Consider the following 25,244-nt stretch of genomic DNA (forward strand, 5'->3'; position numbering starts at 1 on the left):
TTAATACGAAATGAATATGCATTTGGTTTGTAGTTTTCATTCCCTTCAACTATACATTGTACCGGATTCAGATAGACAGTACAAGATCATCTTCTGATGCTTTTAATGAAACAACATTTCCTATAGAAAACATGTCAGATTAGACAAACTATCAAATGAGAAGAAGGCTCAGACCAGATGTAGCATAACAAAAGTTGAAAATCGATAATAGCAATAAGCTATGAAGTATGAAGCACTGACAGAAACCGGGATTTGGTTCATAGGCTTTATTCCCTTCAATTAGTGACCATTGGCATGATCCTGGACCCGAAACACCATATATCTGTGCAAATACCTATTTTTATTCTTTGAATAAGATCAGGATCCACTTCTCCATCGAGGCTCGTATGAGCTTTGAACTCACATAAATTGAATGAGTTGATCAATTACTAGATCACTTTGATGAGAAAATGTTCTCCAAATCCTTATACAACCCTCTTAACTTCAGCTTGCCGTCCCCCTTTGACTTGGAGTCAGATGATGATGTTACAGAAGAGCTTCTGCTTCTCTTTCCACTCCAAAACACACTTCTCTGGTACATGCTGCTTGAAGGGTCATTAGGAGCTCCTGCATCTTCTCTACTGAAGCTAGTCTTTGCATCCTCTCTTAGTTGTCTCAGCCATGACCCTTCACTTGTACCTGAAGTTCTTTGGACTTGACCGATGGGAGTAACTGTAATTCCACTGTCTCCTTCTCCATTTCTGGAGGATAACTGGTTGTTCAGATTTGTTGACAGCCGTGTGGGTAGCACGATTAGTAAAAGTCCACCAAGAGCTCTTTTTAATCCTGAAGAGAATGAGTTCCTAGTTGCACTCAGTCGAATAACTTGGCGATATAAGACATACCATTCGTTGACCAGTTGTGCAGTAAACATGATGATGAACATTGCCAGCATGAAAAACCCTATTCTCCTCTCATTAGCACTAGAGAAATCCTTCTCCAGTAGAGCAAGGCAAGCCCCATATAAACCCACTTCACCAGCTACTGAGATAATCTCAACAAACTGCACCTTCTTTTTAATAAAGGGCTTTTTCAAGACAAGGAAAAAAAGTTGGAAAGACGTGATGGACAAAATAATGAGGGTTGGAATCCTAGAAGGCCTATTTGATGAATAAGCACCAGCCAAAATTCCAAGAGAGACACGTTTAATTGATTCCAGAAGTGTATAGTAAATTCGGAGGATGCCAAAGAGTTTCTGGATAAATGGGGCTTCTGCATCTTCAGTCTCATCTTCAGAAGCAATGATTCGGTCTTGGTCTTCATGTTTTGCTTGATTCCCCTCGCTAGAAATTTGTGTCAACATGTACTTTGGTGGCCCTCTGAGGTCTTCGAATAATGGACCTAGTTTTGTTTGATTAATTGATTTATGTTGATCTGTCCAAGTCCATTGGCCTCTTTTCCCAGGACCAAGAGTTACACGGATAAACTCTTGATACCAATGGAACTCTTGCCCCTCTTGATGAACTTCTTTGTACTGCAGAAGCTTAGCCATTGTGATGCCAATTGAGAGGAACAGCAGCAAGGAGATAAGGAAAGATGTGGAGATACCCAGGAGTGCAACTCCAACAACAATACCTGTAGATGTTTTCCCTTGTTTCGACAAGAGAAGAAGAAAGTCAATTAGAAGTGATTCAAATATCAGAACGATCTCGACTTTTGAAGAATGTTATACAAATTAAAAGTGATGTTAGCTGAGGCATAGTTGTTATGTGGATTAAGTTAAAATATGACAGGAAAATTGATCAATCTCCAGTAAATTATAATCAATTTCTCTACCGAAAATAAGCACATCTCTACCAATATCTTTGCTACGCTTGATTAAGATGAAAAAGGAATTTATGTTTAGCTGCAGTTACCTTTAATTAAAGCAGCAGATGCCTGGCATATACATGGTAATGCAAGCATAACCAAAATTAATTCGAACCTTGGGAACACCAGAGCTCCATACTCTTCTTGCTTTTCTGAATCCCTCCTCAATTTCAAAAGGCAAAGAATTGCCACATGGAGCAAGGTCAGCCCACCACCAAATATAGCTAACCAGAACATGTTTCTACCAAAATGCTTCCACCTGTTGCGATAAAATCTGCTTGAGTTCTTTACATACTAAATTTGGTATGATTACATATTCAGTAAAAATATACCGGTAAACTCATTTGTCTAATTTTTTAAAAAAAATCACATGGTGGAACTTAATTATTTTTCTCAACAGTTAGCAGGACAATCTTGATTTAAGCAGGACATAAGGAAAAAAACACAAAATATGCCTTGCCTCTGTTTGACCTACCTATCTGAATTTCGTGAAATCATAATGAATTCAGCTTCAGGATTAAAGTTCTGATTCTGCAAGCATACAATCACAAAATGATTCAATTGGAATACAAGTTACTACAGACATTAGTGAAAATATGTGAAGACAGGAAAATCTGACCTCAAGAAATGACATGTATTCCCCTGGCATAAGTGGCTTTCCATGTACAGAAGGGTCCACTCCCAGGATTTGGTTTGTAGTCAATGGGGATTTAAAAGTTCTCAACTTGCTTCTTTCCCATATTTCAAAATAAGCCCCAAGTGTAAACGTTGAATTTTCAATAAATGAATTGTTGGAGCTCGATTCCCATGGGAGATGAATGTATGGAATACTCCATTCTATGCCCCTAGAAAATTCATAATACTCAACAGGAACGGTAACTACCAACCATCTACAGAGTGCAAAAATTTGGACGTGGCATAAAATCCGCTGTAGAAAAGGAAAGACAAGCAGTCAATATCCTTCACGAATATAGAACCCTATGTCCTAGCACCCCAATCTTTTTTCAAGCTTATAGACTAAAATCCAATTTTAACTGAATCCAAGAGACCTCTACTTTTTGTTAGAGTCCTTTTCCATGCTTCGTCTAATGGCAATCATTCTAAATATGTAAAGCCATATTTGCATTAAACTAGTCATGTCATGAAGCCATATTTTCTTTCAACTAGTTTAAGTATGTAATCATCTGTACTTAGGGATCGCTAGGCAGTTGCCATGTTTAATCATTGTGTGAAAGTCAACATTCAAGAAAGGCTGATTACCAGATTCTAACTGATCTTAGGAGGGCCTCAATTGAAGATTAATCCCAAAGAGTGTACTTGTTTTAAGTCAAATGTCTTGACTTTTTCGAAGGCAAATAGTCTATCATAGTTATGTACTCTTCAATCCATTACAATTAATTCCCATGTTTTCCTATAAATGTGAACTTATACTTCCCTTTGAAAAAATGACTGGCCCATCAATATGGTGATATACACCAACTGCTACATCGGTACATCCTATGCTATTAAAACAAGTCCATGACTGAGTAGTAAATAAAGACATAGCTTTTAGATAACATTTCAATGACCATGAGCACTGTCATTTATATAATACAGAAAACTTCAAACAAACTAAATTCGGTTATACCTAGCTTGGACTAATGCCTGTCCAATTCAAATTGAGCAAAATGATGAATTTATGCACAAAAAAGGATACCAAAAGAACATAAATATACAAGGCCCATGATAGATCTTATTTTTGAATACATGAACAATTTGAAGTGTATTAAGTATTAACAATTTTTCTTATTAATGTAAGTACAATCTGTGTTTTTTTTTTTACTAATAAACTGTAATGTCATTTTGAGTTTTTTTAGGAACTGATATGAACACAGGTGATGCTTAGGAAATCGAGAGTTATGGTTAGCTTCTTATTGAATTGATATGACATCAAAAGGAAAAAAAAACAACTTAATAATCTAGTAATTTCTAAGTTTCAAAAGCTTCTGCGCTCTACCAAAAGGTTCCTTGATGGTTCAGAAACAACATATGATTTCTGTCCAGAAATTGCTCCAGAATATAGAAGGCTCGAAGATGAAAGAGTAAGGAGGGTTGCCACCATTGATGTCATTGCAAGTGCAACAGTAGCAACTATTGATAACAATGATGATACTGTGGGCGTGGAATCTGTCACATTTAAGGAGAATTTCAATCGAATACCATCCCAAAAGAAAAGTATAAATAGTAAGTCAGACACTCTGTAATTATACTTTGATCATATTTCAAATTTTAGAGGCCCAAATTGAAAAGAAATGTCAAACCAAGTCAGAAGTAAACGATCACATTGTAAAATGTAAGTAAGAGTACGAAGTAAGTTGCATAGCACCAAATCTTTCACTAGTCAAATGCATATATAAGTAAATTTAGGAGAATTGTGAATTATATATTAAGGCAAGAAAACAGTCAAAAGCATATTGAGCTATAAATTTTTAGTTTCCGGGTGAAATATTGTTGTTTCATGCCAGTAACATTTAGAATGCAACACATAAAGCAAAACCAAAGTTATCAAACTGAAAAGATTAATTATTTCTTGTAAATAATGACTTGTCTTAGAATATTTGAAATAGGTAAGAGGCCTTGACTGAATGTGCTAAAGGAGATGAAAAAAGAACTTAAGAACCAAAAAGAACGCAGATTTGAATTTCACTACTCCATGAGGTCACATCAACATGTTCAAGCTAACATGGACCATGCAGCCATATGCATACTGCATACGTACATTCAACTGTATATGCAGCCATATTTTCACTGCTATGTGGCCATTAAGCAGTTGCATAGTATATGCAACCATCTGTAATAACATCACATACTGAGACTGGATAGGTCTATGCAATGTGCTCATAAGACTGCATGCACATATTGTAGCCACAGCTTTGTCAAACATTGTTTTGTAGTGATCTTAAGCCTAGATGAAGAAATTTGATCCAGAATGATCTGGATTCTAAATCCCACAATCATGATGCGGATCCTATTAAATCTTTGGTGGAAAATGATGAAATGATGATTACCAGAAACCTTAATTGATTTGATAGAAATTTATGTCGCATTATGTTAAGGGAAAATTAGCAAATTAAGGACAAGGTAGTAAGGAGATAGGCAGCAACTTAATGTTGTAGTATAAGATAAAGGAGGAAGATAAACATATGTAGAAAGGCTTAAGAACTTTACAAAAGAGAACACATAGCCACTGGCCAAAGAAAGTAGCTGCACGTACTGCCCTTATTTAAATGCTTCACGGAACTCATTCTAACTAAACAAATTGAAGGGTAATAATTTACTACTATGGAAAATTTATAATCCCATACAATCATATCTAAAAGACATCTAGAACTCACCATTTAGGTACAAAGGGCTTAATAACTTCCGGAAGGTAACATATGTGTAAGCATTAGGACAACTCATAATGGGAACATAAAACCTGATAATAAACTACAAAGAAACTTCACTTGGAAATCCATATAAAATATAAAAGTGGGTCCCATCAAACTGCAGCCAGATCAATCTTGAACTCAGACTAGCACAATGACCAACTACAAATATCTATCATACATTTGCTACCTCCGCAGGAATAGAAATAATTTTATAGCAATGGCTACCAAACCTTTTACTGCTTGCTCAAGAACTCCTCACCATTAAATGTAAAGTTTATTTATATACATGTTGTCCTTTTCTAACATCAGAGGAAACCACATGTATTTCTAGGGCCATTTTATATGTCACTGCATCTGCTAAGGTTTGCATAAATTTTTGTGTTCTCAATGATACAAACTTTTCAGCTAAAATCTGCAAACTGATCCTCAATACGTTGAAGTTAAAAAAACAGAAACAATTATGACATGAAATGATATAAATTTGTGTTTCAGAGTGATAGATGAGAAAGAACTTTTACACACGGAAAAACAGAAAACCTTACAGTGATTCACTTGTAGAAGGTTTGATGCAAGGTTCTTGTTTCCGGCAATATCTGTTGTCCTATTTTCAGGAACTTCCACTGATATCACACTACCATTGCCGTGTATTTCACTAATATATGTGCTCTTTGTTATTTCATGAAAACTAATCTCAAAGCCAACAAGAAACTCTCAGTAGTCAGGGCCACTAAACCAACTTATGTTAAAGCATAGAACGATGAGCTTTAAGTAAAAGTATTCACAAGCAGCGAAAAGCATACCTCAGTATCGATCCTCCAGAAATTATTATAGCTGAAGAATTAAAGTTAAAAACAGGCTTCTCAAAGTTTATCAGCACTGGGATTTTATGTTGTCTGGTCCGCATGTTAGAAGTTGTACTCAGCCTTACAGATGGCCTGTCAGCATCTAATTATTCAGGACCAATTAACATGTATCAGATAAGGGTGGTAAAAATAAGTCATGGATGGATAAAGAGCAACTCAGAAACATTATAGTTCATTTTCTGAAAAAGGAAAGCACCAGGAAGTTTACACAGCTTGATATTGATCTTATCCGTGGAAATTATGTAGAAAAGTTCAGTTTCTAATGTTGCAAACCTACACTAAGTCTTGTATCATCATCATGTAAAGTGACATCTATGTAGTAAAAATATGAATATACTATTTCCAATGGGTTCTTCAAGTGTATTAGATAAAAATGGAAATCATGGATTTTAGTTTCGGTAGTGGTAATTGATGCTGACCGGTTTTGGCGATCTATGACTGATGGTATGCAATTGCCTGCTGTGATTCAAAACTGAGCCCATGCTCATTAAACTCACCCTGTCAGGTTTACTGGATAGGAAGCTGATCGGTACTGACCATACTGTAACATATGGTAAGCCTACAGCCTGATAGCAGTACCAACTCCTTTTTCTAGTTTTCTAATATATTGACAACTATTGACATTTTTTTTTTTCCCTTCTGTCTCATCCTCTGCCCCCTCTATCTCCACCTCCTCTTCCACCTCCTTCTATTCCTCCTCAGCCACCTCCTCCGACTCCTCTGCCTCCACCTTTGTCATGTCGTCACCTCCTCCAACTCATCCTCCTACCGCCTAAACCTCTTTCTTTGCCTTTTCCCTTTCTTTTCTCAATCTTTCTCCATGGTCCAAGTGGTACCGACTATTACCAGTCTGTACCAAGCATTAACCAGTGATGGTATCATACCGATTTGGCTATCAATATCAGACCGAGATTTTAATTCTTGATAAAAATTACAAGACTTTTGAATATATCTGGAAAATTAGGTTTCATGCACTAAAATTACAATAAGCTTTTAAAGCATCAACATATAATCATTTATGTAACATGGATATTCATGTGACAATGGAATTTTTCCCATATTCATTTGCCTTTCGTATTGAATTTGTGATTTGAATAATATTATAAGGTAAAAATTTCTAAATTGCTACTTGAAATAGTATTCACACAACCCCAAATTTTCATATCATAGGAAAAAGTCAAAAAATTCTGGAATAGAATTTAAAACTACTAAAAGTGTACCATAAAGGAATGTGATTGGATCTGATGGAGAAACTGGAGTCCCTTGTCTGGTGATTATATATGTAGTATCACAACTTATAGTAACAACAGTCATGCTTGAAATATTTTGTACCTAAAAGAAGCATATACTTGAAGGCATAAATTTTGAAGAAAATCAGATACAATAATTAAAATTTGAATAACTGAAGTGAACATTTAAAACAACTGACTAGGTAGCCAAACCGACGGTTTCCAAGATTACTCTTATTTGTCGGAACAAGTAAACCACTACTTGCATGAAGAAGATCCAGAATTTCTTCAGATGAATTAAGAACTGGCTCTGAGAATGACAGATAAATTTTCAAATCCCTAGCACTGTTACTAGCTTGCACAGTTCGAAGCAAGCCATTAAGTTGAAGTAGCTTTTCTGGGACGTGACTTGTCAAGTTCATGAAAACACTTCTTCTATCTGCAAGTTGCAAAGGAAGAGGAAAGGTGAAAAAGCACTACCAAGACATCGCATATGAGTCTATCTTGATGCTTCAATGTACTACATTAATGAAAAACTAATTACTTAAAGTCTTAAACCACAGCTTGAAGCCTTGAATTTTAGAATCGATGGCGCATGCAAGATATCAACACCATGGACTTAGCATTGGCAGCATGAAATGTTCAGAGTTTTTTGATCTAGCTTGACACTTCGATAATTCAGGAAATTGAACATATTATACAAGCATGATATTACTTTTGTAAGGCAATTTTTTTATATATAATTTAATATTTGGAAAAATGCAGAGATAATTATGTAAAATAGTTTCTTCATTCTCACCTCATAGCATAAAAGAAATTGAAGTGAATGCAAATTTTGCAAGTAATATGATTGTCAGGCCTTTTAGACAATCCAGTGTGAGTTTTAGATTATTAAGAACAAATCCAAAAATAAAACCTTAATATATGCAGTTAGATGAAACCTTGATAAGATTAAAGAAGCAATTATATGAAGCAGATAGCATACCAAAATGCAATATGAAACTTGAATCTGATGATTGTTTGAACATGTTCCCAGCATTGTCAGTACAAAATACCTTATCCATTGCCAGTATCAAACGACCAAACTGAACATCAGCTGATATTCCCACCATAAAGGAAAATTTCAGGCCAGGAAGAAGAACCCTTAGAGTAGATGGTAAAACACGGCCGGCTCCATAAATGAGAAGCTATAGAAAAGAGAAGCAATCAGATAATTGACCTTTTACCTTTAAGGAAAAACAAAGAAAAAGGGATGGAGAAAACAAAGGTAGATATGGAAAATCTTAAAGCCTAATACCTGGAAATTATATGGCAAACAAGAATTTATTTCATGTAGGTAAGCACCGAAGACAGAAATTAAGGCACATCAATTAATCAGATAAACTAGCTGGACAAGTCATCCTAATACCATGTCTAAACAGGACAACAAGGGATAGCGAAGTAAGAGATTTCCAACCATGTGAGAAAAGAACAACAATTGCTGTATAGTGAATCTAAAAGGGATAAATATCCTTCAATTCATAGTTTGATGGCCTATCAAGCTGGCTACATGGACTGCGGCAAGTGCCTCCCAACACCACGTATACTCAAATCCTACAAAAATTTCTGTGGCACAAGTTGGCATTTCATGTGTTGATATGCCAATGCTTACCAAACCCATACAAGACCAAATGGGGACTGGCGTGACTCTAATACTAAACAATCAAACCAAAATTTAAAATTTTCAGCATACATACATCGCAATGACTGGGGGAACATTTAAATCCACCTCCACTGGTGCAAGGTTCACTGAAAGAAACATTGACTGAAATATTTAACGCATTTGTGAAAGATGCAGCAGAAATATAGGCAGTAGGGGAAATTGTATCTGCAGTGAAAGGACAACAAAGTCAGAAACTGAAGTGCCTTAACCGTCAAGGTACAGTTTAGCTCAAAGATAAACAATCACCAAGCAATACCTTGAAAATTATTAGGTAGATAATCAGTAGTTATTAGGTAGATAATCCTACAGAGCAGTCCCTTGTCAAGACATGGAACACTATGCAACTTGATATGAAGATATTCTCAAAGGAAATTTTCTCCAAATAGAACTAAGAAGCTGATCCTTTCATAATTTAAGCATGAAATATACAATATACATAATCAATAATTGGAAATTGTGCTGATTTGGAACATTTATTTGAGATGCTGAGAAATTAAATTGATACAAGAAAGACTGCTTGGAAGATTAAATGTTTAAAATTTAAATTTGTCAAATTTTAACATAAAGCTAAAAGAAGATATCATAGAAGATACATGATAACTTTCATGACAAAATGTCACCAAATTTATCAAAAAAGGAATCAGGAAGACGAGGGCAGTTTCTTAACCAACAGTCCAATTATAGCTGGCACAACGAACTCCTTGGGAACCACTGGAGCAGATCTTAAAGGTATGATTTCCATCGAGCAAGCCTGAGTATGTAACTTCCTTCCGTTCACAAGCAAAAGAATTGTAGTTATCTAACTGCATTATGTGCAAACAGTGATAATTAGAAAGAGAAAAACATTAGCAAACCAATATTTTTTTAAGACTAATTATCACAATAGGCAATTCAGTGAAGGGCTTCATCTTTTCTCTATTTGATACAGTATCTTAACTATTAATTCAAAACATATTCATGACATGACCTTAATGTACAGAAAACATTATATGTTGTGAGCTTTTCCATTACACTGTAACATGTTGCACATGCCTAATAGTAATATTAATTTTAAATTGTTAAATTTAAACACTAAAGATTATTAAATTTTGATAGGAAACAAATAACCATCTAATACACCTACATGTGTGTTTCAAATTATATATCAACTTCTTTCAAGTATCCTTCTCTACACTAATTTTTCAATCATGAAACATTCGTTGATCAGTTTCAAATTCTTTCAGTTTCTTCAATAATATAACTTTTGGTTGCTTCCTATATCTGATGAAAAATAGACATTGCATAAATGCCAGTATTTTTGAAACCAACTTCTTCAAATTGTTTTTCTCTAATCTATTGATCTATAAATTATTATAGGCTCTAGGCTATATTAAAGGGAGTGAATAAGACTGTATAAAATTAAAGCTCAAGACTAAAACTGATTCCATTCGAAGCTACAAAATGTTCAAGTGTGAAACAATTAAGGTACACTTAGATATCTGCTTCACCAATCTAGCAGCAATCGATGCAGTAAGTTTGGAGATAGTTTAGAATAAGGGAGGCGATAAGAAGGAGAAAGCACGAATTGTTCATGGTGGTTTGGTTATAATCCTCCAGTATTCTATTATAGCACCTTTGCAGGTGAAGGCAACTACCAGACCGCCTCAGCATCTCCTTTCTGAGCTCAAAGAACAATGCCTTACAATAGAAGTCTCTTCTTTCAGTCCAGGTGTTAACACCTGGCCCACAAAACCCAATCCAATGAAGGCTTTGAAGTTCATACAACTAATAGCATGAGGCATCTCCTTTCTGAGCTCAAAGAACAATGCCTTCCAATAGAAGTCTCTTCTTTCAGTCCAGTATTAACACCTGGCCGACAAAACCCAATCCAAATAAGGCTTTGAAGTTCATACAGCTAATAGCATTTCCATAGTCTTGAGACAGTTGATCACTGATCGCATCCCTCCAACCATGTATCTTGTAATTTCTCTGTTTGTTACTTCCTATAATTGTTAATCAGTGACATTTTCATAAACTAATGAGCACAAGTTGAATATCTCACTAACATGACAGCGGATCTGACTTTGTGACACTGGAAGTTACTACCACAAGAAAAATTCTTTCAAGATCGACCGATTACTTCTTTAAAAGATCTGTAGCATGAAACCACGCATCCAATATATATTAGGATGTAGCTATTGATATTTATGGTGCTTGAAGAGCAAACATGTTCTAAAAACTAGCAAGCAAGTTTTAAATCCCAAAGTAGCCACATGAGAAAGCACCGACGTTGAACATTAGCAATGGGTAAGATACATGATATTGCTATTCTGCATAGTTAGACTCCACAGATTGACGTTATTAGCTCCTCTGTTATACGCATTCCTGCAAAAAGATTTCTCTTCAAACAATATTTGCATCTTTAAAGCTTGCATATTTACAGATATAATTACTCGATAAGTGCTGGAGCTTTTCTAATAAAAGAAAGAAGAAGCCCCATATTCTGCTCTATGTACTATTTGAGTGCCAATTAGCTGGCACATAGTTTAACTTGCAGATCGATCAAGAAAGATTACAAGAAGAGAGAAGCTTGTGAAGAGAGCAAGAAACGGGATTGAACTGACAAACCTTGCGGCTGATACTGCAGTCGTGGCATGAGCTGCCATTCCTCCCCTCCGTGACCTCAAACTGAAATGTAGCTGACGATGAGGCCGAGAAGACCGGAGGGACCTTCAAGAACTTCACAGCAGCATCAGAGTCAACATCTGCATCCACTAAGAGTATAGCCATGACAGTCCAGGAGATGAGGGGAGGGAGCCGGCACAGAGCTCCCCAGCGGCTACCCATCACAGGGGCACCCAAGATGGTGAGCCTCCGGCTGCTATGTGAGGCGGTGGCCCTCCCCAAACAACTCCCCCGAAAGAAAGAAGACTCCTCCTTTGAGCCTGCAGTGTCAAAGATACTTGAACGTGGCCATCTCTCTCTCTCTCTCTCTGTCTCTCTCTCTCTCTGTATGAGGTAGTAGTAGTAGGATGGGAAAACAGGGGAAGAGGTGTGAGGAGGAGGTGGTCAGTTACATGGAAGTGGATACTGCAGATATATATAGCAAATGTAAGGCTATAAATGAGTGAAGCACCGCATCAGGGAGGGTGTTCTGATTCCTGAAATATTTGATGCTCTGCCTCATTTTTAATGATTAATAAACATAATGTAAATCTAATTCTATAGTTTAATTTCTAAAGGGCTGATTTATGTCTTACAATTCATTCATAGTTAAGTTTATAATTTAAGGATGACATTACAAATGCCTTATTATTAGTCATAATTAAAGTATTCTAAAAATTTAAAATATATATATATATATATATGTTTTATGCTTGTTATAAATGGATTATAATTGAATATGATTTTTTTTTTTTTTTTTTTACATTGACTTGTAATGAGAAGATATCAATTATTGACATGTAATAATTTTTTTTACAAAATTTCAAATTTGAAAATGGAAGATAAATAATAATGCATGTAGGTCATGAAATTATATCACTATGGTTTATTGGTTATTTGTGTTCTAAGTTTAGCTACGTATTAGATTAGATTAATAATATCTTAATCTTAATAACATAAAAAAAATTTCTTATAAATGACCCCAAATAGATAGAATTTATAACATCACGACTTATCACTGTTATTAGTAATAATAAAACTATTATAAAAAATTAAATATTTAAAAAATGATTTTATGTAATTATTATTAGTAATATGTAATACTAAGAAATCAATTAATGCTATGTAAATGAAAGAAAAGAAATATAATTTGTCAATATTTAAAGATAATACAAACATAATGAATGTTTCATCATGAAATCATATCATTATGGATCATGGATTGTTTGTATTTTAAGTTTAGTTATTTATTAGACCATATTAGTAAGATCCTGATAGTTGGAGCATTATGATTTATTGTTTTATATATATACATATATATATATATATATATATATATATATATATATATATATATATATATATATATATATATATACATATATATATATATATACATATATATATATATATATACATATATATATATATATACATATATATATATATATACATATATATATATATATATATATATATATATATATATATATTAGATTAATTATATATCTAAAAGTATATTTAATTTTGTAAAAAATGAATAGATTTGAATATGATTCTATTGACTTTTTTATATTAATCTGTATCATTACTAATAACAGGGAGAAATCTTTAAATGCATAGGGTTCATGTCAGCCCCATGCACGCATGAGTAGGTTATGTACTTCATTTAAATGCGGATTACTCTTCTACTGTTGTGGATTTTCATTTTTCTTTTACTAACCGCAGTGACGAATTAAAAGAACCGATGGAAACCCGTAAATATTTTTTAGATTGTTTAATTGAAATCACGTTATTCGGAGGATAAGGAATTCTAATATGGAAAAACTTTTTATAGAAAAAATATTCTTAGAAATAAAGGGTTAATTATCCTATAAATAATAGAAACATCTTAAGATGATAAGGAAACAAACACACTTTATATGCTTTATGACTTTTTTAATAGATTTAGTTAGATTGATGAGATATATACAATTGATTCTTCAAAATTCATATGATCAGAGGGTATAACAAGAAGTGACTCCGAGTTTACTCAAAAGAAAAAGAGCTTAATTTCTTGAATTTATATTATCATCGAACCATGTAAATTTTGTATTTACTATTTTTTGGATTTATGCTGATTGTTATTTGCTTAATTATTCCTATCATGTAATAATATTTCTGGGATTCAATATTAGTTTTAGTCATTTCCAAGATGTAGGAAGCAGTCTCTTCTCACTTTGTTCAGCCATAAAAAGCTGGATCGGAACAGTCGTCCTTTACTCTCAACCTACAGAATGAATGATGAGCTACGAAACAAGCAATGGGTGGCAAAGAATTGGCCTTCCAACTTATGGTGAGGAAGAGAAGCTTTATCCAAGATCGATCGATTGACAAATTAGTTTGAAAACCAACTACTTTCTTTTTTTTTTTTTTTTTTTTGGTAGATTTATAAAAGTTAAAGAGAATTTCTTTTTTTTTTTCTTCAAATTTTATCCCAACATAGTGTATTACAAATTTTAATTTGAACTAAATCAAAAGAGAATTTTATTCTTTATATTTATTATTCTTTAATAGTGAAGGATTTGATTTTTTTATGTAGTTATAGACAATTCTTGTGTTCACTATTTTTATATCTATATTTTATTATTATTATTTTTTAGTGGGAAACTTTTCATGTTGACCCATTTTAATCGTGCACTATTTTTTTAGTTTAATTAGTGCAAAGATGCTGGAAGACTCTTCTCACTTTTTTTTACAGCTGAAGGCTAAAACAAAACAATCACATCCTTCACTGTCATTCTAAGAGAATGAATGATGAGCTACAGAACAAACAATAAACAATGTGTAGCGAAGAATTTCAAGACATTGACATATTCTCTAGTTATTTATAAAAAGGGACGATTTTTCTTAATAGAGTAATAAAATTTATTTAGATAATTAGAATAATCTTATCTGCTATCATGCCCCCACAAGATGATACTCCTATCAAGGAGACCAATCTTAAATCGATGCAATGCAAAAGATTTACGAGCGACAAGCTTCGTGAGTGAGTAGACTAATTGAACAACCATATGGACATGAGAAACACAAAGTTGACGACGAGAAACTTGATCACGCAGAAAGTGGAAGTCGATAGTAATATGTTTCGTACGGGAGTAAAATATTGGATTAGCACACAAATAGGAAGCATGACATTATCATAATATATTATAGGAGTGGAATTGATGTTGAGTTCTTGGAGGAGATTTGTGATCCAATTGAGTTTTGCAGTGCCAGTGGTAATGGCATGATATTTAGCTTCAGTTGTAGACCGTGCAATTGTTTTTTGCTTCTTAGAACTCTAACTTATTGGATTAGCACCAAAGAAGACAATATACCCCGATGTGGATGTTCTATCATTAAAGTTGCCTACCCAATTAGCATCAGCAAAGGCATGAAGATGAAGCGGAGAGTGTTTACAAAGAAAAAGACCATGATTGAAGGTTCCTTTAAGATACCGCAAAATTCATTTGACCGCAGACCAGTGCATAGTAGACAGCCTCTGATGGGGATATAAAGAGGAATAACCTTTGTATATGAACAAATACTAGAAGACCATAATACGCAGCAGAATAAAATGGAAACACAATCAAACAGAACACCAAGATATACGTGGAAAACCCCTTCAATGTGAAGGGTAAAAACCACAGGGCAAACTAGAGATAATCCACTATGAGAATAATGAATATACAAATCTCAATCTCTTGCCCAAAACCCTAGCAACAACCACAAGAGAATAACTGGGATACAAGGATCACGTCACTGCCCACAATATCTAAAACCTCCCCAAGTAATCACAGCAAGAGTCTACTGTAGATTTGATCTAACCTAAGATGAGAACACTGCTAAATGATTGAGAACAGTCTCTCTGCATTGTCCTTGTCTTCTTCCCTTTCTTTCTCTTCCTTTTCTGCCTTGTTCTCCTTCTTCTCTTTGGAATCCCGTGGCTCTCAAGATCTGCCTCGTTGCTGCCTTTTTATAGCCTTTTTCTACTTTTAAAACGTAGGCACCACACCCCCCTAATCTTAATTAGGGTTAGGTTAAGAGGGGGTGTGGGCTGTGGGCTGCCCTAGCCCACATGGGTTGAATATGGGCTATCAGCCCAACAGCCTCTGCATAAATTATGATAATTTGTTGATTACAAAGGAGATGTTTGGACGGGTAAGAGCTAAGTACTATAAAGAACCAACAACTTGACGGTATTGAGTGGGTTCCGTAGCAGGACTTCCATCAGATAATTTAAGAGAGCCACTAGCAGAGAGGGGGGTTGTAACTGCATTTGTATCCAGCATGTTTGTCTTTAATAATAAATCTTAAATGTACTTTCGTTGTGATAAAAAGAGACCTAAAGATATGAATGCAGCTTCGACGCCCAGAAAGTAGCCCAAGGGTCCTAGATCATTAAGTAAGAATTGATTTGCCAATTATTTGATGAATGTTTGGATTTTGACGGGATTATTGCCTGTGACAATAATGTCATCCACATATACTAGAATATATATATAAATAACGAGGTGTCAGATTTGGAGTTGAGAAAGCCAACGGAAGTAAAAAAGGAGCTAAGTTCAATGTACCGAGCTCTTGGAACCTAACGAAGTCCATAAATAGCTTTCCGAAGTTTACAAACATGCTTTGGATACTAAGGATGAGTGAAACCAGGAGGTTATTGCATAAAAACATATTCGGTTAGAAAACCCTATAAAAAGGTATTATTAACATTCAATTATCATAATTGCCAGCCTTCAGTTTTGACTAGACTCAAGATAAGCCAGATTGTAGTGGGCTTAACAACGGGACTAAACGTCTCTGTAAAATCAACTCCAAGTCGTTGATGAAACCCTTTGGTGATGAGGCATGCCTTATATCGGGCAACAGAGCCATCTGGGTTCTGCTTAATTCGAAAGACCCACTTACACCCGATGATGTTTTTTTAATAATGAAAGGGTATTAGATCCCACGTTGAGTTATGGAGGAGGGCATTATATTCTTCACACATTGCGGTACGCTAATGCAGAGATTTTTGGACTTGAGTGAATATGGTATGTTCATTTGGTGGATGATGAATCTATGATAGCATGTAGGTTAAGGACTTGACGCGGTTTGAAAATACCACTCTTAGATTATGTGGTCATAGGATGGTTGGAGACTACATGATCGGGAGGCTATGTTGGTGGTATAAGCGGTTAAGAGTCGGTGGCACAAGCCGGGTCAAGTAGAGACACGTCAGGGGCACTTGGTCGAGAAGGAGGTAAGGATAATGGTTATGTTTCGGAACTTATTACCTCATCAATTGGAGAAGAAAGGAGTGGAGTAGGAATGGGCAATTGCTGAACTAGAGTAGTATAGTGTGGATCATGAGGGGAGGAACTGGACGATGTCATGGGAGGCTCGTCCGGTTGGACCGAAAGCGGTGAGGATTGGATAGTGAAGTGGTCTGCATGGCAGGATAGTGATGGTTGTGGAAAGAAAAGTTAGACTTAACAAAAATAACAAAGCGTGATATAAAGACTTTGTGAGTGTGGTGATTATAGCAGTGGAAAGCATTATGTTTTAATAAGTAACCAATAAAGATGTAAGGAGTAGATCTTGATGTTAACTTATGAGAGGCATAAGGACGTAACCAAGGATAACATAGATAATCAAACACTCTGAGTTTACGAAGGTTTAGGGTTTTGTGAAATAGTGTGTCAAAGGGGGACTAGTATTATAGTACTAGTGTAGGTATTCTGTTAATAAGATAGACGACAGTTTGAAAGACTACGGTCCAAAATGTTGAAGGCATGGAAGCCTGATGTAGAAGTGTGAGCCTAGTTTATACTATATGCCGATATTTACGTTCGGTGGAGCCAACTAGTTGAGGAGTATGCGAGGGAGACTTGAGGTGTTGGATTCCACAAGCTGAGAAATATGATGCCAAAGCTTGATATTCACTGCCACCATCAGAGCAGACCATTTTGATTGTAGACTGAAAGTAGTTTTCGATCAAATTTCGGAAAGTGGGAAAGATGGTGGAAACATCATATTTATGGTGAATAAGATATAGCCATGTATACATAGTGAAGTGATATACAAAAATGACATAAAATATGAACTTATCAAAAGACATGATTGGAGCAGGACCCCAAACATCAGTATAAATAATTTTAAATGGTTTAGAGGAGGAAATGGAAGATGAGCCAAAAGGCTGCCGATGACTTTTATTACTAAGACATGCATCATAATGCATTATATAACTAGTGGATTTAAAAATAGGAAGAGAGTAACGAGAAAGTAATTTCTGCTTAATAAGGGACGAGGGATGACCAAGACGACAATGCCACACATCAACTGGAGCCGCAACGGAAGAATGAACAATGGGCTGGGTTATTTGTGAAGTTGATGGTCATTCATAAATGTTGCCTCTATTCGGGCCCTGAACTAAGGATGCCCCCGTGCTTAAGTCCTTAACAAGAAATGAATCAAGAAAAAATTAAATTAAAGTATTATTATATTTATAAAATTGAGAAATAGAAATGAGGTTGCATTTAATATGAGAGATGCATAAAACATCATCGAGTGTAAATGTAGTAGAATTAGAAATAAACGTTGTGGAACCAGTATGAGTTATAGGAAGTCCTTTACCATCATTAATGATAATATCTTCATCGCCGTCATAGGGATTGTGAAGAGATAAATTCTGAAGATCAGTGGTGATATGATGGGAGGCACCAAAGTCAACAATCCAATTGGACTAGCTAGTCGTCGGAGTAGTTAGGAGATTTGCCTGAGGCTAGTGTAATAGAGCAAGGAGGTGGGGATGAGACCAACAAACTTTAGCGAAGTGTCCAATTTTATCACACAGCTAGTAGATGACCCGTCTTTGATGGTTCGGTGGGGCAGGATGCCAAGACGGACGATTATTAGAGTTACCACTTTGTGATAAGTTATGATTAGGAGGATAAGAGGGGTATTGCATGGGACCCATAGGATCAAGATATGCATTAGCCAAACCTTTGGTGATGTTCGGAAGGTACCGAGTGCTCTTTCGTTTAGACTTGTGACTGACTTGAACCATGATAGTCGGTCCGGGCAGTTTGTTCACATGCTTCAAATACGTCTCATAGTCGAGAACTTGTCATAGAGTTCTTCAAATGAGACTGGCGAGTTGTGTGCCCGAATTATAGTAGCCAATTCCTTGTAGTCGTCACCGAGACCATTGAGGGTATGGATGATGATCTCTTCATCATATAGGGAATAACCTATCAAAGCCAAGTCATCGATGATAACCTTGATATTTTGTAGATAATCAGTGATAGTACTTCCCTCTTGTTTTGTCACCATCAGCTTAGATAGAAGACTGAGCTTGTGAGTACGCGAATGATTTGCCAAGGTTGTTTGTAATTTAGACCATGTATCGGCAGCAGTCTCACAAGAAGGTATTAAAGGAGCGATGGATCCAGCAACTGAGGCTTGAATAGCTTGGAGGATGAGACGATCTTGATGCAACCATAGTTTGTGAGCTGGATTGGGTACTGGACTAGGTTCTCCGGAGATGTTGAGCATGGCTAGCGGATAATTGAAAGAGCCATCAACGTAGCCTAACAAGTCATATCCAAATAAGAGATTAGAAAATTGAGCCCGCCAGGATGCATAGTTGTCACCCTTTTATAACTTGAAAGGGATTAGCGTGGCGGCATTGATAGAGATAAGCCCTATAAAAGAAGTGTAAGTCCCTATAGAAATAGGAACTAGAATATCAGAAGAAGAGAACTTGAGTCTTCTCAGATGCTTATGTCACGGAAGTTGGAGAATGAGGGAGGGATACGACTACTGCAGCGATAGATCATTGTTGCGGTTGTTGCAGCTATTGCGGCTGCTAAAGCTATTGCAGCTACTGCAGATCGCAACTGTTGTTGCTTGCTACTGCAACAGATCGCTGCTGCGGTTGTTGCAACTGTTGCAACTGCTGAAGTTGCTGCAAATCATCACTACTATAGATCGCTGCTGCTATAGATCGCTGTTGCGACAAAGAAGCAGCTGTGGGGAGCCTGGAAGCGACCACAGCAGAGGAAGATACCGGCAGCCGCTACAGCCAAGAAATGGCCACAGAGATGTCACAGCATCTCGAAGATTGTAGAGGCTGTAGTTTGAGAGGTAGATCTCAAGTAAATTTATGTTGCTTCCACCGCGATTTGAGAGGCACCAGGCAGCGAGTAGAGAAGTCAAGGGAGAGCGCCACGGGTGGGGAAAGAAGACTATGATGGTTCCCCACAAGGGTACGTAGCAGGCTTCGCTGGGCGAGTGCCAAGGATCTCATGGAGGCATGCTGAAAAGGGGAGATCGAAGCCAGCGAGATAAGAAAGAGATCGGAGAAGGAGGCGAACCTTGTATTTGATCATGGTAGAGGACACAGTTAAGCAACGGTAGGGACGGGCTTCTCGAACTCACCCTCCCCGAGTTAAAGAGATAGAAGAAGGAAGAATTATTCAAGAAGCTATATTGTGTTGACATGTTCTCTCAGAGTAGAGAAATTTCCTCAGACAGTTAGAGAAATCTCATCTGCTATCAAAATTGACCTCCCAACTTATGGTGAACAAGAACAGGTTTATCCTAGATTGACATATTAGATTGGGAAACCATTGTTGATCACTCCTTTGATGAAAAAGGATTTGTCTTGTTGATGCATCTCCTAGTCCAGATGATTATAGAAATATTTCTGCATCTTAACTAATTTCTTGGCATCATTTCTGCATCTTATTTAATTTCTTGGCTCGACTTTCTATGGATAGTTGCATCTTTGGTCCAAATAAGTTCATCTATAAATGTGGAATATGAGAGAGATCAACATATAACATATCAAACTCAATTGAGAGATCCTCTAGACATGAATTTTCCATCCATCAAGCTTTGCTAATTTTTGGTAATACTTATGGCTAAAGGACTTTGCCAAACGAAAGGGTAGGGTTCTTCTATGTTATGTAAGCCCAAATCTGATTTATCAAAAAAGAAAAGAAAAGAAAAAGAATGAGACGTGCGCAGTTGAGCAGCAACGAGGTGTGTGTGCAGCGAGCGAGCGGCGCACGGGGAGAGAAAAGAATAAGAGAAAGAGGAGAGAGAAAAAAAAAAAGGATTTTGAGTTTTCTCTTAACGATCAAGGGTCAAACTTTGACAGTTTTGATTCAAATTATATACGGAGAATCCTTACAGTAAGCTCTACAATCCTAACGGTACTGATATATAGTTTATCCTCTTTAATGTACTTTCTTGCTATACCCACTTTGTGAGACTTAGGATTCTTATTTTGATGAGTTTCATTCATGATATGCTATTCTTGAACTATGTGGTGTTGATGTTATTGTGATCTTCTGGTTATTTTAAAGAAGAGTTATTGTCAACTTATTATCATTACTATTAATAATGGAAGTTTAAAGTGGACTACGGTCCCGTGATTTTTCCCGCATTGGGTTTTCCACGTTAAAAATTTAATCTCACTATATGATTGATTTATTACTCTACTATTTATGTTGTTCCGGTAAATATGTACTTTTGATAACAAGTTGGTATTTTGATGATGAACTCATTTTGATACACAAAGAGGGAAAAAAAATATTCTGCTTTAACAAGTTTTTCCCAACAAGTGGTATCAGAGCCAGATTATTTGGTGCTAGTTTTTTCTTGTATGATTGAAATGGAATAGTCAGATGGTATGATTAAATTGAACTCATCAAATTATTCCACTTGGAACCGTATGATGGAAGATTTGTTCTATTGTAAAGATTTGTATAAGTCAATCAAGATTAAAAATAAACCTTCTACTATAGACGATGAAGAATGAGAAGTTCAACATAGAAAAGCTATTGTCTATATTAGAAGATGGATGGATATAAATTTGCATAAGCATATTTATGATGAAACCAGAGCTGATGTTGTTTGGCAAATGTTATAAAATATTTTTCGAAAAAGATAGTGGGAAATAGAATTTTTTTCCTCAGATGACTTATAAATTTGAAATATAAAGATGGTGATAATATTGTTGAGCATATAAGTCTATTTCAGAGTCTTGCAAACAAGCTGATTGCTATGAAAATGAATATAGATGATGAGATGCAAGGATTATTACTTCTCAACTTTTTACCAGAAAGTTAAGAAACATATGTGGTGACAATTTATAACTCCACGCCACAGGGGACTCTAACTATAGATATGGTTAAAGACAGTTTGCTAAATGAAGATGCCAGAAGGAAAGAACAGGGTGAATATTCTTTTGGTGCATTTGTTACTAAAAAACAAGAAAGACATGGAAGAAGTCATAGCAGAAATCAACATGGTTATAGAGGAAGATCCAAGTCTAGAAGAGATATCAAATGTTTCCATTGTAACAGGCTAGATCACATGAAGAAAGAGTGTAGGTTTTGAAAGCGAGAATAGAATGAAAGGACGAAAAATGAGAAAGAGACAAATACAGTTACTGCTGAAGGTGATATCATTATTGTTTGTAATGACAATTGTGTCAGTCTTGTAGCTCAAGACAGTAACTGAGTAATTGACTCCGGTGCTTCATTTCATGTTACTTCTTATAGTGATTTCTTTAGATCTTACACTACTAATAATTTTGGTAATGTTAGAATAGGAAACAGTAGTACATCGAAGATTGTGGGTATCAGAGATATTTACTTGGAGACCAGTATTGGGAGTAAATTGATACTCAAAGATGTCAGACATGTTCCAAATATTCATTTTAACTTGATATCTATAGGCAAACTTGATGATGAGGGATTTACACACTATTATAGTGAAAACAAATAGAAACTTACTAAAGATTCTCTAAATGTGGCAAGAGGAAAGAAGTTTAACTATTTTTATGTCATGGAAGCTAAGTTACACAAAGGAGATATTAATGCAATTCAGAAGGGTAAAAGTATAGATCTTTGGCACAAGAGGCTTGGTAATATCAATGATAAGGGATTTCAAACTCTTATTAGAAAATAGTTCTTACTAGAGTTGCAAGGTACATCTCTTAAATCTTGTGATCATTGCTTAGTTGGAAAAACAAATAGAGTTACATTTTATACATATCTATCATCTAGAAGATCAGATGTTTTTAATTTAGTTCATACTGATGTTTGTACTATGCAAACTAGAACTCTTGGAGGTGTTCTTTATTTTGTTACTTTTATTGATGATCATTCTAGAAAAGTTTGAGCTTTTACTTTGAAATCTAAAGACTATGTATTTGATGTTTTCAAATAGTTTCATGTCAGTGTTGAAAGAGAATCTAGAAAAAAGCTAAAGTATATTAGAGTAGATAATGGTAGTAAGTACATGAGTCCTTTTGAGAATTATTACAGGTTTCATGATATCAGGCTTGAGAAAATAATTCCTAAACCTCCTCAACATAATGGTGTGGTAGAAAGGATGAATAGAACTATTGAAGAAAGGATTAGGTGTACGCTTTCCCACGCCAAGTTACCGAAGTCATTTTGGGGGGAGGCTATGAGAACTACAGTTAACCTCATAAATCTTTCTCCATCAGTTCCTCTGAAAGGTGATGTTCCAGAGTATAGAAAGGAAAATATATATCTTATAATCACTTGAGAGTTTTTGGGTATAAAGCATTTGTTTATATTTCCAAAGATGAAATGTCCAAACTTGATAATAAGGCAAAAGTATGTATCTTCTTGGGATATGGTCATAAAGAGTTTGAGTATAAATTATGAGATCCAGTGAACAAAAAGATTATTAAAAGCAGAGATTTTGTATTTCTTGAAGAACAATTGTTTGATGATGGTGATAAAGTTGAGAAGCCAAAAACCTCTGTTTATATTCCTTGGAGTTTGGGTCCAGTTCCTTGTAGTTCATGATGATCATGGAGAGATGAACAAGAAGATTGTGATGAGAATGCAAGTGATGATACTCCTACAATTGATGATGTTGAACCAATTGAACAAGCACCTCCATCATCAGTTGAGATTCCATTGAGAAGATCCACTAGAAAGCGACAACCATCTATCAGATATCCTCCACATAAGTATGTTATGCTTACTGATAAGGGAGAACCAGAAACATACCAGAGGCTATTCTACATGAGCATAAGAATGAGTGGGTTAAAGACATGCAAGAAAAGTTGAGATCCTTGCTTGAGAACCACACCTATGACTTAGTAAAGTTGCCTAAAGAGAAGAAAGCTCTCAAGAATAAATTATTTTATAAATTAAAGAATAAAAATAATAGTTTACAACAAAGATACAAGGCACGACTAGTTGTGAAAGGATTCAGTTAGAATAAAGGTATTGACTTTGAAGAAATATTTTCTCCAATTGTGAAAATATCCTCTATCCGAGTTATTCTTGGTTTGGCTGCCCGCTTGAATTTAGAAGTTGAGCAACTTGATGTGAAAACAACATTTCTTCATAGTGACTTAGAAGAAGAAAGTTACATGGAGCAATTAGAAGTTTTCAAAGTCAATAGAAAAGAAAATATGGTGTGTAAGCTTAGGAAAAGCTTATATGGACTCAAATAAGCACCTAGACAGTGGTACAAGAAGTTTGATTCTTTTATGATGAACCAAGGGTATAATAAAACCATATATGATCATTGTGTGTTTATGAAAAAATTTTCAGATTATGATTTCATTATTCTCTTGCTATATGTTGATGATATGCTGATTGTTGGCCATAATGGTGGTAAAATTAAAAAGTTTAAAAAAGAGTTGAGTCTTTTGTCATGAAAGACTTGGGATCGATGAAACAAATACTTGGCATAAAGATTCTTCGTGATAGGAAGAAAAGGAAGATTTGGCTATCTCAAGAAATTTACATTGAAAAGATTCTTGAAAGATTCAACATGAGTAAAACCAAAACAGTTTATTCTTCACTTGCAGATTATTTCAAGCTTAGTTCAAAACAATGTCCTACAAGTGAGAAAGAAAAAGAAGAAATGTCCAAAGTGCCTTGCTCATCTGCAATAGGCAGTTTGATGTATGTTATAGTTTGTACTAGGTCAGATATAACTCATGCAGTTAGAGTTGTCAGTTGATTTCTCTCTAATCCTTGTAAGGAACATTGGGCAGTAGTGAAATGGATATTAATATATCTAAGAGGTACTTCCAGGTTGCATTTATGTTTTGGCAGTGATAAACCTATGTTAGAAGGGTACACAAATGCAGACATGGCAGGTGATACTAATTCTAGGAATTCCACTTCGGGGTTCTTAATGATATTTACAAGGGGAGCAGTCTCTTGGTAATCTAAGTTATAGAATTGTATTGCTCTATCTGTTAGGATCAAAAGCGCACTAAGAGGGGTGGGGGGGGGGTGAATTAGTGCAGCGGAAAACTTTCGCTATTTCAAAAACCTTGTTTCGATTAAAGCCGATTCAACGAGAATGATTTCAACTCAATTCGTTTCGGAAGGAATTTGAGCTTGAAGTCTTAAGTGAAAATGCAAGAGAGGACTAAGGTGATTTGCAGTAATGTAAATCACACAAATGAAAAAAATGTAAATTTCATAAAGTCTTCGTAGAAAGCCGATCTCGGAAGATGTTTTATATC

At 35.4% G+C, this 25,244-nt stretch overlaps 1 protein-coding gene across 3 annotated transcripts; it reads right to left on the minus strand.

Annotated features, from left to right (window-relative positions):
• Positions 1-12,107, minus strand: LOC103975201 (uncharacterized). Of its 3 annotated transcripts, XM_065134543.1 has the most exons (13): positions 11,660-12,107; positions 9,720-9,855; positions 9,087-9,217; positions 8,336-8,537; positions 7,551-7,789; positions 7,342-7,453; positions 6,059-6,203; positions 5,801-5,943; positions 3,845-4,014; positions 2,468-2,776; positions 2,324-2,379; positions 1,896-2,107; positions 1-1,629 (listed from the first exon to the last, which is right to left on the minus strand). In XM_065134543.1, the coding sequence occupies exons 1-13, from the start codon at positions 11,876-11,878 to the stop codon at positions 434-436; spliced, it is 3,270 nt and encodes a 1,089-aa protein (XP_064990615.1). In that variant the 5' UTR covers positions 11,879-12,107; the 3' UTR covers positions 1-433. The 3 variants fall into 3 exon arrangements, with proteins under 3 accessions (XP_064990615.1, XP_064990616.1, XP_064990618.1); XM_065134544.1 differs by lacking the exon at positions 9,087-9,217 and having other exon boundaries at positions 11,660-11,800; XM_065134546.1 differs by lacking the exon at positions 11,660-12,107 and having other exon boundaries at positions 9,724-9,857.
• Between the last annotated feature and the right edge of the window lie 13,137 nt (positions 12,108-25,244).

This window comes from Musa acuminata, chromosome BXJ2-11 (genome assembly GCF_036884655.1).
Source record: "Musa acuminata AAA Group cultivar baxijiao chromosome BXJ2-11, Cavendish_Baxijiao_AAA, whole genome shotgun sequence".
Taxonomy (NCBI): domain Eukaryota; kingdom Viridiplantae; phylum Streptophyta; class Magnoliopsida; order Zingiberales; family Musaceae; genus Musa; species Musa acuminata.